Source organism: Diadema setosum, chromosome 9 (assembly GCF_964275005.1).
Source record: "Diadema setosum chromosome 9, eeDiaSeto1, whole genome shotgun sequence".
Classification (NCBI taxonomy): domain Eukaryota; kingdom Metazoa; phylum Echinodermata; class Echinoidea; order Diadematoida; family Diadematidae; genus Diadema; species Diadema setosum.
In genome coordinates this window covers 10218391-10230832 of record NC_092693.1, presented here as the reverse complement: position 1 = coordinate 10230832, position 12442 = coordinate 10218391, and the positions used below count along the sequence as shown (strand labels likewise).

The 12442-nt window shown below is 39.5% G+C and overlaps 1 protein-coding gene across 1 annotated transcript; it reads right to left on the bottom strand.

Moving 5' to 3' along the window:
- Positions 1 to 1136: 1136 nt before the first annotated feature.
- On the bottom strand, positions 1137 to 6477 carry LOC140233468 (probable 2-ketogluconate reductase). Its single transcript, XM_072313587.1, has 5 exons — positions 6241 to 6477; positions 4610 to 4766; positions 3072 to 3258; positions 2218 to 2396; positions 1137 to 1400 (listed from the first exon to the last, which is right to left on the bottom strand). The coding sequence occupies exons 1-5, from the start codon at positions 6475 to 6477 to the stop codon at positions 1147 to 1149; spliced, it is 1014 nt and encodes a 337-aa protein (XP_072169688.1). The 3' UTR covers positions 1137 to 1146.
- Between the last annotated feature and the right edge of the window lie 5965 nt (positions 6478 to 12442).

Here is a 12442-nt window from a genome sequence, read left to right as displayed (position 1 = left end):
TCAGTGTTCATTATAAACAAAGGGAAATCATATTACGTTAGTTAGAAAATACCGAGTGTTACGCAAAAGTCCTATTATTTTTGTATCTTTGCACTGCGTGAAGTCTTGCATTTTCATCACCCTCTAAAAGCCTCTTATTTTACTCTACGTTCGAAATTCCATGAGCATTCCAGCTAGCCGCGGATGCACGTCACAAGCTCAAAACCCATGAGTCATACAGTCCACGAGTTATAAAGCCTACGATTTATACGCCTCACGAGTAATACACCCCAGGAGCTAGACACAACCGCCCACGAGTCATACAGCTCATGAGTTCTACAGTTAACGATTCATACTGGTGACCAAAGCCCATCAGCTTGACATCAAGTCAAATAGGTCCACGAGGTATAAGGTCCATCACGAACTAGACACAATATAAGGCCCATGAGCACTACACCAGGCACAAAAGGCCCACGAGCCCAACATTTCATCACGTGGCTTTATGTAGGCCGTGTCGAGCTGGTGACCTTTTTTGACTAGTGTTGAGCTCGTGGGCGTTATTTGCCTTATGTCGAACTAATGGGTCTGTTTTACCTTGTGTCTAGCTCGTTGGCTGTGTGAATCGCGGGTGTATAACTCAATGACTTTTTTTTCATGTCTTGCTCGTGGACTGTATGATTCGTGGATGTCGAACTCTTGGGATGACACCGACTCCACTGCCTGGATCGGGGGCACCTGCTTGACTGCGACTTCTAAGTTCTATTCGTCTCTCATCTCATGCTTACAGTATGTGTCCCATCAACTTCTTACTCCCTTATGTTCTGAGCTATTGTGCCACCCTGGCACGTAAAAGAAAATAACATTCCCATTCCCTTTTAAATCATCATTACCTCAACTGCTATGTCCTTCATTGTGTTCATTTCTCAGTAATGGATGACTAGCTGTTGCATCACGTGGCTTCTCTGAGTTTCATAAAGTAACGTTAGTTTTGAAGAGATGTGATACGAAACAATGAAGGACGAGAGAGAATAATACTCAGAGAACATCTCGTGACAAATTTGCTCAGTGGAACCCCATGGCCCCCACGTCTTCTCCTTGCTATATATAATTATCGCGACGCATACTCGACCGCAACTACTACTAGTAATGGACTAAATCAGGCCGCTGTTAGCTCAAGTCCTTTTCCGCCGGCATCTTGGCGCCGTGCATACCCGCGAGAAGATTCTCGATGGCAAGGGTGAACATCCTGTCGATTCCTCCAGTCGTGAACACTCCGCAGTGGGGCGTGACGATGACGTTCGGCATCGTGAACAAGACGTGGTCATCGAGTAGGGGCTCGGGTTCGACCGTGTCGAGAGCAGCTCCCGAGATCGTACCACTCTCTAAAGCTTCGACGAGGTCATCGGTGTTGACTAGTGGTCCTGATAAGTTGTCCGTAATGGAAATAAAAATATAATGACAAATCAAAACGATTTTTATAACATTAACTATATAATTTTATAAATGAGAAAGGTTCAGATACAAAAGACATCCAGTTATTGAATGATTCACTCTTTGTATTGAGTTGTCGAGGTAGTACAGGTAATCTAATTTTATAATGTTCATACACAATATAATATATCAGTTACTGTTGTAGTAGTTTTACACAGCCCTTGACGGAGTGAATCTATTCATTGTGCATGGTATGGTCTAATCTTTCATGCACTTTTTCTTGATATACACAGCAACCTATTCGGCGCAGCTTTTTTTAACAAGTTTCACCACAATGCACAAATCACAAGGAATGAGAACAGAACCATTATTAGGGGTATCTCCAAAACGCCAATAACAAAAATGTAGCTCCATGGGTACACTATATACTCTTTGTAAAGCATCGATACTTACCTTTTTTTATCATATTATATAAGCAACAGCAACTGAAGACCAGAAATCAAGCATAATTCCAACTACCCAACTACAATGAGTGAGGACTTACAGAACATGTCAACATCTACTATTCCTATTCAAAAGTTTTGAAGCTCTGTAGCAGTGCTCAAGATAAAAGCATTCGTTTCATAATGATGACTTTTTGTAAGAATACAACGAATCTGTTTCCTCCCCGAGTATCATCGATATTAGTGGTAGATATTCTATAATTCATGGTGTATTAATAATAACAAACTGTATGAAGTGAATCAAGCCTTGGAACATAAACACATTTTACTGCCTTTTGGAGAAAGAATGGTGGTGAGAATGTACCCCTGGCGATGTTGATGAGGATCGCCGTGGACTTCATCAGTTTAAAACGATCTTTCCTCATCATGTTCCGTGTCTCTTCAGTCAGAGGAGCTGTCAACATCAGGAAATCGACTTGTGGTAATAGCGCCTCCAACGTCGGACAGTATGTTGCTCGGACGGATTTTTCCTCTTCAGCCGATCTGCGTTTTCGATGTCAACAAAAGAGAGATCAATAAAATGATATTCAGCAAAAGTTGCTCGTAGCAGTCTCATGAGCAGATGACGATGGTGATGATGATAATGATGATGATGATGATGATGAGGAGGAGGAGGAGGAGGCGGAGGTGGTAATGGAAGTGGAGGTAGAGGTAAAGGTGGAGTACTAGGAGGAAGAGAAGTGCTCACATGATTACCCCCCCCCCTTTCCTAGTAGTATAGCTGCGAAAGTGGAAGGCCTAATGAGCCAAGACATAAAGCATAGTAGAGGACAATGTGATATCAATATAAAGATAAGCATATTAGCATCAGATGGACGATGGAACAATAATTGGACTGGTAGTAGCAATATTGACAGTGACTGTAGTGGTAGTGGTAGTAGTAGTATTAGTAATAGTAGTAGTAATAGTAGTAGTAGTAGTAGTAGTAGCAGCAGCAGCAAGTAGTAATAGCAGTAGTAGTAGTAGTAGAAGTAGTAGGAGTAGTAGAAAGAGGAACTGCAATATTCGTAGAAGAGGTAATAGTTGTAGTACACGATATTGTAATAATATTAATAGAAGTAGGAAAAGTATACAGTATTTGTAAAAAAAAAGAGAAAAGTGTTCAATTTGCAAGCAGTGATGCCGTAAATGCTGCCAAAGCATAATTACACCAATTACCTCTGTCTTCGATTGTGATAGAGCACCTTCATATTGAACCCCATGGCGCGCTGAGCCACCTCCAGTCCAATGTTTCCCATTCCAACGATACCCAAGGTTGCATCGTGGATGTCTTGTCCTATGCACTGCCTGATTTTCGCTATGTCCAGGACAGAACCTGACTGGTAGCCTCTTGAAGCTCGCTGCACTGAAACAAAAATTAATGATTGCAAAAGGCAAAATGATTGATGCAGTGATACGGCTGACTCGCGTTGGGTACAGAAAAACAATGAAACAGACAAAAATAAAACAAACAATCAAACAGACAAACAAACTAAATAAGACCAATGAGGGTCCTTTGTCAAATATTCTGTTCTATTTGACGAGGGAAAATTAAAGTTGGTTGTGTTTGATCGTCAACGAATAAGAAATGGCCATACACGCAAAACAAAATATTTCGAATGAACTGGTCAACATTTTTATTGCTGCCCTGTAAATTAAAAGGAGAGGAGAAATGACCTCGAAAAACTGAAAAATGAAAGGGATATCCTTTAAAAACAAACAAACAGATGAAGAGTCCATCAAGGGGTTAATTACAGTAATCTTGTATCAGTATATGAGACGTTTAACCGTTGATGTAACAAGAACTGAATTTTGTTCTTATCTGTAACATTTGATATCTTGTTTTCACTTGATACAATATTTTTGAAAGAAAAAATACTGTGAGGTCGTGAAAGTGAGTTCGAATAAACCATCAGAATGGTGATTCTTCCAGTAAAATTACACTGTCAGATTGTCAAAGAGAGTCAGATTGGGGTTAGTCACGTTCCGCTGCTGGTATAGGAAATTGTCTTCCATAATTAAGCGCACCCTCCGCGCACAAAGAAGTTGCCACCTTTGCTGAAGGCAAAGTCATGACCAGTCAGCTCATCCTGCTACTTCGTCCATAGAGGGCGTTAACATTCTAAAAAACAAGACAGTAGGCCAATACGGGTAGATAGATGGTCTGGAAACCAGACCAGCAGGTGCGTTCTGGCTTTGCATCACGCGAGACATTAAATTACCACATCAATTTAGGTTGTATTTGTCTTAGGTGACAACATATACATCTATTGGAGAAGATGAATAAAATTCCACGTTATTAATCATTTTTAGAGCAATGAAGTATAAAGTTAGGCGCAGATGCATGCGACTTCGAGAAGTTTCATGCTCTACTGCTCTGGATTTTTTTTTGTGTGTCCGTGTAATTAAGACACCTTTCCGTCCACTCGCATAGTTGTCATTCAACATTGTACAAGCACTACATAGAATACAAAATGCACTTCGCTTGCCTCTCAGCATATTGTAATTTTGTTTGATTTCTCTTTTGCTTGTGAATTTATTTTATTTTTATTTTTATTTTTCTCGTTTTCCTTTAGTTTCTTTGTTCCTAATTTCTAATTTTCTTTTCTTCTCCTTTTTTTTTCTCGTTACCCTGCATTATCTCTCAGGTCAATCTTCCGTTATCCCTCCGGTTGGTCAGCCCAACCTACACCGCTGTGGAAAGATTCAGAGCTTACTCTCAGGTATCCGTCTAGCTGCTGCCATCATTAGGGTGAATCCCAAGTCCGCTGTACACTTGGTTACCAGGTCAGGTGTATATCCCAACCTCACTCCATATTTCTTCAAAAGTGGTCGGTCGATGTGATCTATCCCCACGCTCACTGTTGACACGACCTTTTGAAGAAAAACGAAACAAAACAAAACAAAACAAAAACGTGGAAGAGGGTGTAAGAGCTGGTGGGTACATTGACTTGACGCGCAAATTTGGGGCCATGTATGATAGGCTAGTTTATAAAATTATAATGAAGTATGTTCTCAGTTAATTATGATTTCATTGTACAGAGCGTACCATAAAAAATACGTAATCCAACTTTTGAGGGCTACGATTTCATAATCGTTACCAATGGAGAGCACAGTGTTGGTTGTGAGGAAAGGGGAACTCTTCCTCTTTAGATCGATACCTGATTATGTTGACAAATGTCACGTACGCCTGAGCACATGAACTTTAACCACAGCAGTGGCAAATTACACTTTTTCCAAGTTTGAGTGTCACTGACACATGAAGGAACAATGAATGTCTCATTGAATCAATGAGATCTGTCAATGAAAGTGACCAAATGAATAGCCAGCCCTTACCAATGCAGGTTAGTGTTTAGGGTTTCTTCTGACATTTTCTGGGCCACCTGTGCGATGATAATGGTCACTCAAACTAAGGCCAATCCACACAGTCCATTTTTCTTTCCTCGTATTCAACACATATCTCGCACCAACAAACCATGTCTCGAACATGAAGACAGAAAATGGATAGTGGGCTAGCTTTGTGGGTGTGACCAAGTTATTAACAACGGTGGCCATGTTGAAGGTTATGGACCATAAAAGAAACCCTCAAACACAAACCTGCAGTCGTGCAGGCTGGCCTGTTAACTTGACCACTTTCATAATCAGATCCAATCCCTTCAGTGAGACATTCATTGTTCTTTCGTGCGACACTCAAACTTGGAAAAAGTGCAATTTGCCATTGTTGTCTTTAAAGTTCATGTACTCAGTCATGCGTGAGCTTTGTCAACATAATTAAGTATCAATGGAAAAAAAAAGAGTTCTTCTTTCCTCACAACTAACATTGCGCTCTCCATAGCGGATAATTATGAAATGGTAGCCCTCCAAATTTGGATCGCAATTTTTTGATACGCTCTGTAGTAGAAAGCTTGGCTGCATACACTGAACCATCGGACTGAAGTACATGTTTGCTTTTATCCCAGGCAAAATCTTCACTTGTTCGTAAAAAATGTATGTGAACACTGATAGGAAAACTGAGCAAGACAAAGAAAGCCTACTAAAGAAAAGTTTTGGTTCAAAGCACACAAAAAATAATTATCCCCATAGAATGTACTGGAATGACGTTCCAAGTCTGCGTTATTGCTCTCCGATACTCTCGTCAATAAGCTTGTATTTTTTTAAGTTCATGGATTCAAGTGGCATTATTTTTGTCTCACAGTCTACTTCCATTACAACGAGGTCCCGTATTCTTGTATATCGAAAGTTCGTTATATCCGAACACATAACGTGTATCTAGATGATAATATTCGTTCGTTGTATCCGGAATTTTGCTTTGACCGTGACTGTCATCACGGAAGTGCACTGTACTTACCTTAAGGTTACACATGAGTTGCATAATCCTGTCTGTCCATTTCGGTGGGCTGTAAGCAGCCGTGATGATCCCTAGAACGCGCTGCGCGTACCTTTCCGGATCCGCCAGAAACTCTTCCCACAGAATCGTGTCGTAGTCTTTCTTCAAGTCCTGCAAACATTGCAGGTTTTCTACCGTATGTCTCGCCAGCGAACAGATGATGACGGGCCTATCACTTTCTGTCCCTCTTGATGCCATGGTGTTCTGTAATTTGGCTGGAACAGCGGCTAGTAACAGCTGAGCTTTCCTCCTGTCAAGAACAACCTATGTGAAAATTGTTAACAAAATTTTTATGATATCGTTTTATTTAGATAAAGTTTAAATTTCAGTCCAACTTATCAATAAAAACAAAGGTTGCCGCTTCCCTCCCCCCCCCCCCCCTAGTCAGAGGACCCATATACAGCGTACTACACATCTGGGGCATTCACGTTAGATTGCAAAATTCACATTCCCCTGTTGACCAGATACAGAGACAGAAAACAGCGGGAAAAGAGAAGAAAATAAACAGAAAAAGAATAGAAATGAATAGATATAATGAATGTGGGACGAGCAAGAAGGGGGTGGGGAGAGAAAGAAAGAAAGAAAGAAAGAGAGATTTAGGGTGGGGGAAGTGGTCGATAGAGAGAGGAAAAACATGTACAGTATGAATAGATGGAAACCAAGGAGGTTCAAGAGAATGGAGTCACAACTGTCGTATTTCCTTTGAAGTCACGTTCGATGCCGCCACTCGAAAGTATTTGAAACATGTGGCAAAGTGGATCTGCCGCGCAGATAGGAAGACAATTGACTCATGTCTCATTGCATAATCATCAGCCACTTTCTAACGAAAATATGTCTTTGTGATGGTAATTACTTTTCGCCATCCCTACTTATAAAAGATAGGTGGTATATAATGGTAAAGACACGGGGATGCGCGAATAGAAATTGCGCAAAAAATGATGAAATGAAAATGAAAATTACTCGACGGGCCGTGCCCGGCCACTAATCTGATATATCTATTAATATAGAATTATACTCGAAGATTATTCCATATCAGTTTTATTTGGAGGAATTAAGTGGAAAAGTGATAAAACCGGCTTTCCGGGAGGGTACGGTTTTAAACACTTTCACATGATACAGCTCTGATTTACACTTTTGCACATATTTCTTGAAGGGATTGACCTTTGTTTAATGAGCTTTATCATTAAGTGAGATTTCGTTTCATTTAATAGATAAACAAGCAAAATATAGCCAACATTGATTTCACGTTCAAAATGAATCTTCAGATTGCTCAGCAAGACGGCGGCATCAAACCCCGCCACCAAAGGCACAGATGCACCTGTGGAATTCTTTTGTACATCAATAGAAAAGTGACAACTGTTTGAATAATTACAGCCAGTTGGAACTCCATCTCTTAAACCTCCTTGATGGAAACCAATGAGGTTGGAAGAGAACGTGTTTTCATGGTTAGCCATGCGAGACTGTCTTTTCAGTTACTGTGATTGTATGTCATCATACAATCACGGGTAAAAAAAAAAAGTGCCATGCTGGGAACACTACATATATACACAACAAAGCCCCGTCTACGCTAAAGGAGCTATTCCACGTAAGGCAAGACCTCTGAAACACCACTGAAAGATCGTACAAAATTGACATATCTTTCAATGATCTTTCACTCAATTTTCAATGATCCACGAGGTCCTTCATGATTCCTATATAACTGATCTTCCAGTAAATTTCACGGTCCCCACGGTCAACGGTCTCAAAGAATAATGAAACGGTTCAAAATAGTCTTTCGGCACTCTTTCAAGAAAACAGTGTTTCTGTGGTCTTTCAGCAATCTCTCAATAAACGCTCAAGGGTTTTACTGTCCTTTCTTTTATAATTCAGCACTCTCTAAAGAATTGCACAGGTTTGGGATTAGATCACCGAACTGAAGAAAGAAAAAATACTGAGGGATAAGTGAGGGATACTTGAAAGACTAGTCTCTCAGAGGTCTCGACTGATCTCTCGAAGATTTCAAGGAGTATGTCAGATGATCTTTCATTGATCTCTCAGTAGTCTCCATTGTTCTACTTCTCTCCCGCTTTCTGTAGGCAAACGACATCGCCAAGCAGCATGCATGCACATTTCTGTAAATTGGGCCTACCTTATTTCAATGAACAGAAAACAGGAAGAAAATGGACATAGCGGAAGACGAGAAATGTTCCAGGAGCTAGGCCTCATGAAGATACACCCACTTTTCAGAGTACTTGTATGGTCTCAAACTGGCATGGTGGAGGTTATTCTTTTTAGCACATCTCGAACTTCACGAGCACCCTATGCCTACGCAAAATAGCACGTATAAGAATCCAGACGGTGGAAAACAAAATGCACACAGCGAAGCTTTACGTTGTATGTAGGCAGTTGTCAGCTGTAGTGTGATTACAACCACACTACTGAAATTCATTTTAATGAACTATGATAGCCCGGAAATCAACGCGTCCCCACATCCCGGGCAAAGTTCACCAGAGAGCAACGCTAACATTATCGATTACCAATAATAAGCCCTACATTTTTCCCTTGTTATCGGTATCGCTTATCAATAATCATATCCCGCACTGTCGCAATTGATACAAGTGCACGTGTACTCTGGTTTACTACTTTATGTATAAGCAATGTCTTATAAAGCGCTATGTCCAGTTACAAACTACTCAAAGCGTTACTACTGTCATGAGCTCATTATCAGCGAATTGACGCTCCGCATTAAAAAAAAGAAAGCTTCTTGGAATAACATATTCAAAATACGCTGCTTCTTTAAATTTCACTTTAAATTTATGCATGATTTATTCACGAAAGTTTCCGTACCAATGGTAAAGCTTGCCGGAGGATTAACCTATCCAACTACTAATAAACACAGGTGATGGCGGGATGAGAAGACTACTGTAGCTTGAGATGTCACATTATTGTGTACAACGATATGAAGAAAGTATAAAGAAAATTCAACATACATAATGTATTGTATTTTCACTTTTCTCGCAGAACAAAAGAACACTCGACTTCTCTTTTTCAGAAGGCAAGGTGAATAATATTACGCTTAACATAGTTAATTACGCCAGTAACAAGTCGAAGAAATGTGCACTTTATTCAAAAAGTAAAGCTTTGTGAAATTCTTTTTATTTTCCTCATATCGTTCTACACATGTGACATCATACGCTGTAGTAGTTTTCTTATTCAGCAGTGATTGCGCAGATAATTAAAAAATTAATAAGTTTTGAACGGATTGTCGGATTTTCCTCAAACTTTCACTGATGTGTTCTACTAATATTGCTGCATTCAATCAATCCACATGTCTCTGAAGTTGAACTCGTCCTTTAATATCGAAAGCATGTGCAATCCAGTATTCCAGGGAGGTGTCTCACCTCCCTGAGTATTCCAAGGGTCTGAAATTTACCATCATGGTTCCTTTCATGTGGGACACACTCAAGCATCCAGTGTATGATATTGATATCACACACACACACACACACGCACGCGCGCGCGCACACACACACACACACACTTTTGTGATGTTCTTTATTTGAATTTCATTCAATATCAGATATATCAGCATCATGCTCACAACGAAACGAATATAAACGAAACTAACCAGTTTTCTTCTTCAAACTAATTTGTGCTGCTAACTCACATTTTTTAGTATGCAATGAAATATTTTATGCAGAATCATACCATGTATACAACAGTGATACAAGATTCCTCATAAATCTCATTATACAAAAATACACACACACTATGGGTGTTTAAAAAAAAACACTTCCCACGTTTGATCCTTAAAGTTCGACAACTACACATCAGATAGCACTGTCACTGATATGAGTAATAGCTGAACAGTGTACAATTTAGTTGGAGGTGATTTGAAAATGAAAGCATAAATCAGGCAGAGCAAGAAAAATAAGTGAAAGAGGGAGAGAGAGCACATAACAAAACAGGAGATAAGAAATATTCAAGAAACTAAGATACAAAACAAGGACGGGCCTTTAATGAGTAAAACCTTTGAATAGATCAATGTTTATCACCAGTGTCCTTCTTGCACCAATCATAATAATCTTATTATTGTACTTACTTGAGCAGTTTAGAGGCAACTGCATGCAGTAGTTGGCAAGACTTGAAAATATAAATCGTACATCCGAATCCTGCGCGGTGAGTACTTCCTTGGATAAATGTCTAGTCTATCTCGTCCCTAGTATGACTCTATCACACATGTATAAGTGAGTATCTAGACACAAACAGTCTTGAAAGTTCCACCCCACTGCTTTTTAAGTGAGCCCCAAGGATAACAGCGCTTAACACATCAAAGAAATGAGCCATTCAAATGTGATACCTGTGCAGCAGCCGAGATCTCGAGTCAATAAGCTCGGTCCGGTTTTTGCTGGATCACAAATTTTCTTTTACAGTTAAAGATCCACTTTACGCCCGAATAGCCTGCCCGGGCGGTACTTACAGAATAATAACGGTCTGGCAGTAGTGGTATTCGTATTGGAAGATTAATGAAACGAACATAAAACTTTGAATAAATAATGCTTGGTTTCAGGTAAATGATGGTGTTCGGGGTAGCTGACATACTTAGAATTTAACTTTGCCAAACGCTTGCCACTGCAGAGGGGGAGAAAGTCCTTAATGTATCGTCAGAAATTAGAATCATTTGACAGATCTACATCAGTACGGATAGATATTTGTTTGTTTTTGTGTCTTTGTGGAAACCATGGGAAAAGAGAAAGTGTATGTAGGCTACTTTACAACAGAAACGTTTACATCAGAGATGTCGATGTATGGCACTTTGTCAATCAGTTGCAAGGTCAACGCTAGAATTTCATCAATTCAATCAATTTGAATAACAAAAATGTACATGTGAACTTTAAAGCTAAATGTGTGCTTTAACAATCATGAAACTCCTGCGCTCATTCACGGTATCACGTTCTACGTGAATAGTGTATATTGCCCAATCGCAGAAGATTCATACATACAAAATACTGTAAAACAGATTATGGATCAATATGGATTACTCATCGAGGTGAATGACCGTTCCAGTGGAAACTATTATCCAGGTGAAAATGTTGATCTCCAAATGATATAAGTGGTGTTTGCGTTTAAAAGGAACCAAATGCTTGACAAATTTGATTTATTCATTGCAAATTTGAGCTAAATCGGACAAAGAATAAGGAAGCTACAGCTCTTTGAATGAATTACCCGTATGAGGAGAGGGCAACAAATTATATCAGGGTGGAACTTGCGGACAACTCTCCACATTCATTGATTCCACACAAAAATGTCAGTACATGTACTCTATAAAGTTTTCTCTTGATTCACATTATATAAAAATGGTTCAGCTTCAGAATATGCGCTTGCGAAATGCATTCCTTCGTGCATGCCACATTTTGATTTCAGAGGAGGAGTTACGCTCATTGTTGAGAAAAATTGAAAAAAGTGAAATTTTCTGAGTATTAAACCTTGGAGACATATCCACAAATACGTCAATACATCACAAGCTATCTGCTGCCCTCTACGGATTGTTGAACTTTGCAAAGCTGGGATTGCCTTATTCCTTTCCCGATTTGGCTCGAACTTGCAATGATCAATTCGAACGTATCAAGCATTTGAATAAGAATAACTTCACATGAAGGTATTGGTTCCCTTTAATTGTGATTTATCATACGTGACCACTAAGAAAGCACTAAGAAAGCACTAAGAAATGCACATCAGCAAACTACCAAAGGATAGAGCTGCTGACCATGCTTACTTTCTGTCCCGGAAGTATAGGTTGTAGTTCCAACAGATTATTAGCGATGAGAACTATTATAATTTTATGACAATATATGTATCTTAGATTCCCCGCCCAAATTCAAACCCAGGAAGGGGAGTTGGTGGAAGCAGAGATCTAGTTCTTGGGAGGGATTTCTGAGCAACAAGAATACTCCGTTTGTTATTGTTTCACTAAAATTCGATATAATCAGAAATAGTGTTATGCATGTAGTATACCATCTTTGCGCTTTGGGACATTTTTGCCTTCCTTTCATTTGATTACACTTATGTAGATGTTATGATATATGAATGTATTACTCTACTTCTACGGCAGGCTTGATTAATGTTAGGTTGTAATACTAATTTGTAGAATAAGTATTGCACATCTATACGCGAATGATTGCAA

What these genes read in the sequence shown, in the direction of transcription:
- LOC140233468 (XM_072313587.1), bottom strand. Translation starts at nt 6,477, where the DNA reads ATGGCATCAAGAGGGACAGAAAGTGATAGGCCCGTCATCATCTGTTCG. An exon ending in AGCTAGACGGATACCTGAGA is followed by an intron (nt 3,259 to 4,609) that starts GTAAGCTCTGAA and finishes TTTTTGTTTCAG; the next exon opens with TGCAGCGAGCTTCAAGAGGC. An exon ending in CCTCATCAACATCGCCAGGG is followed by an intron (nt 1,401 to 2,217) that starts GTACATTCTCAC and finishes ACAACTTATCAG; the next exon opens with GACCACTAGTCAACACCGAT.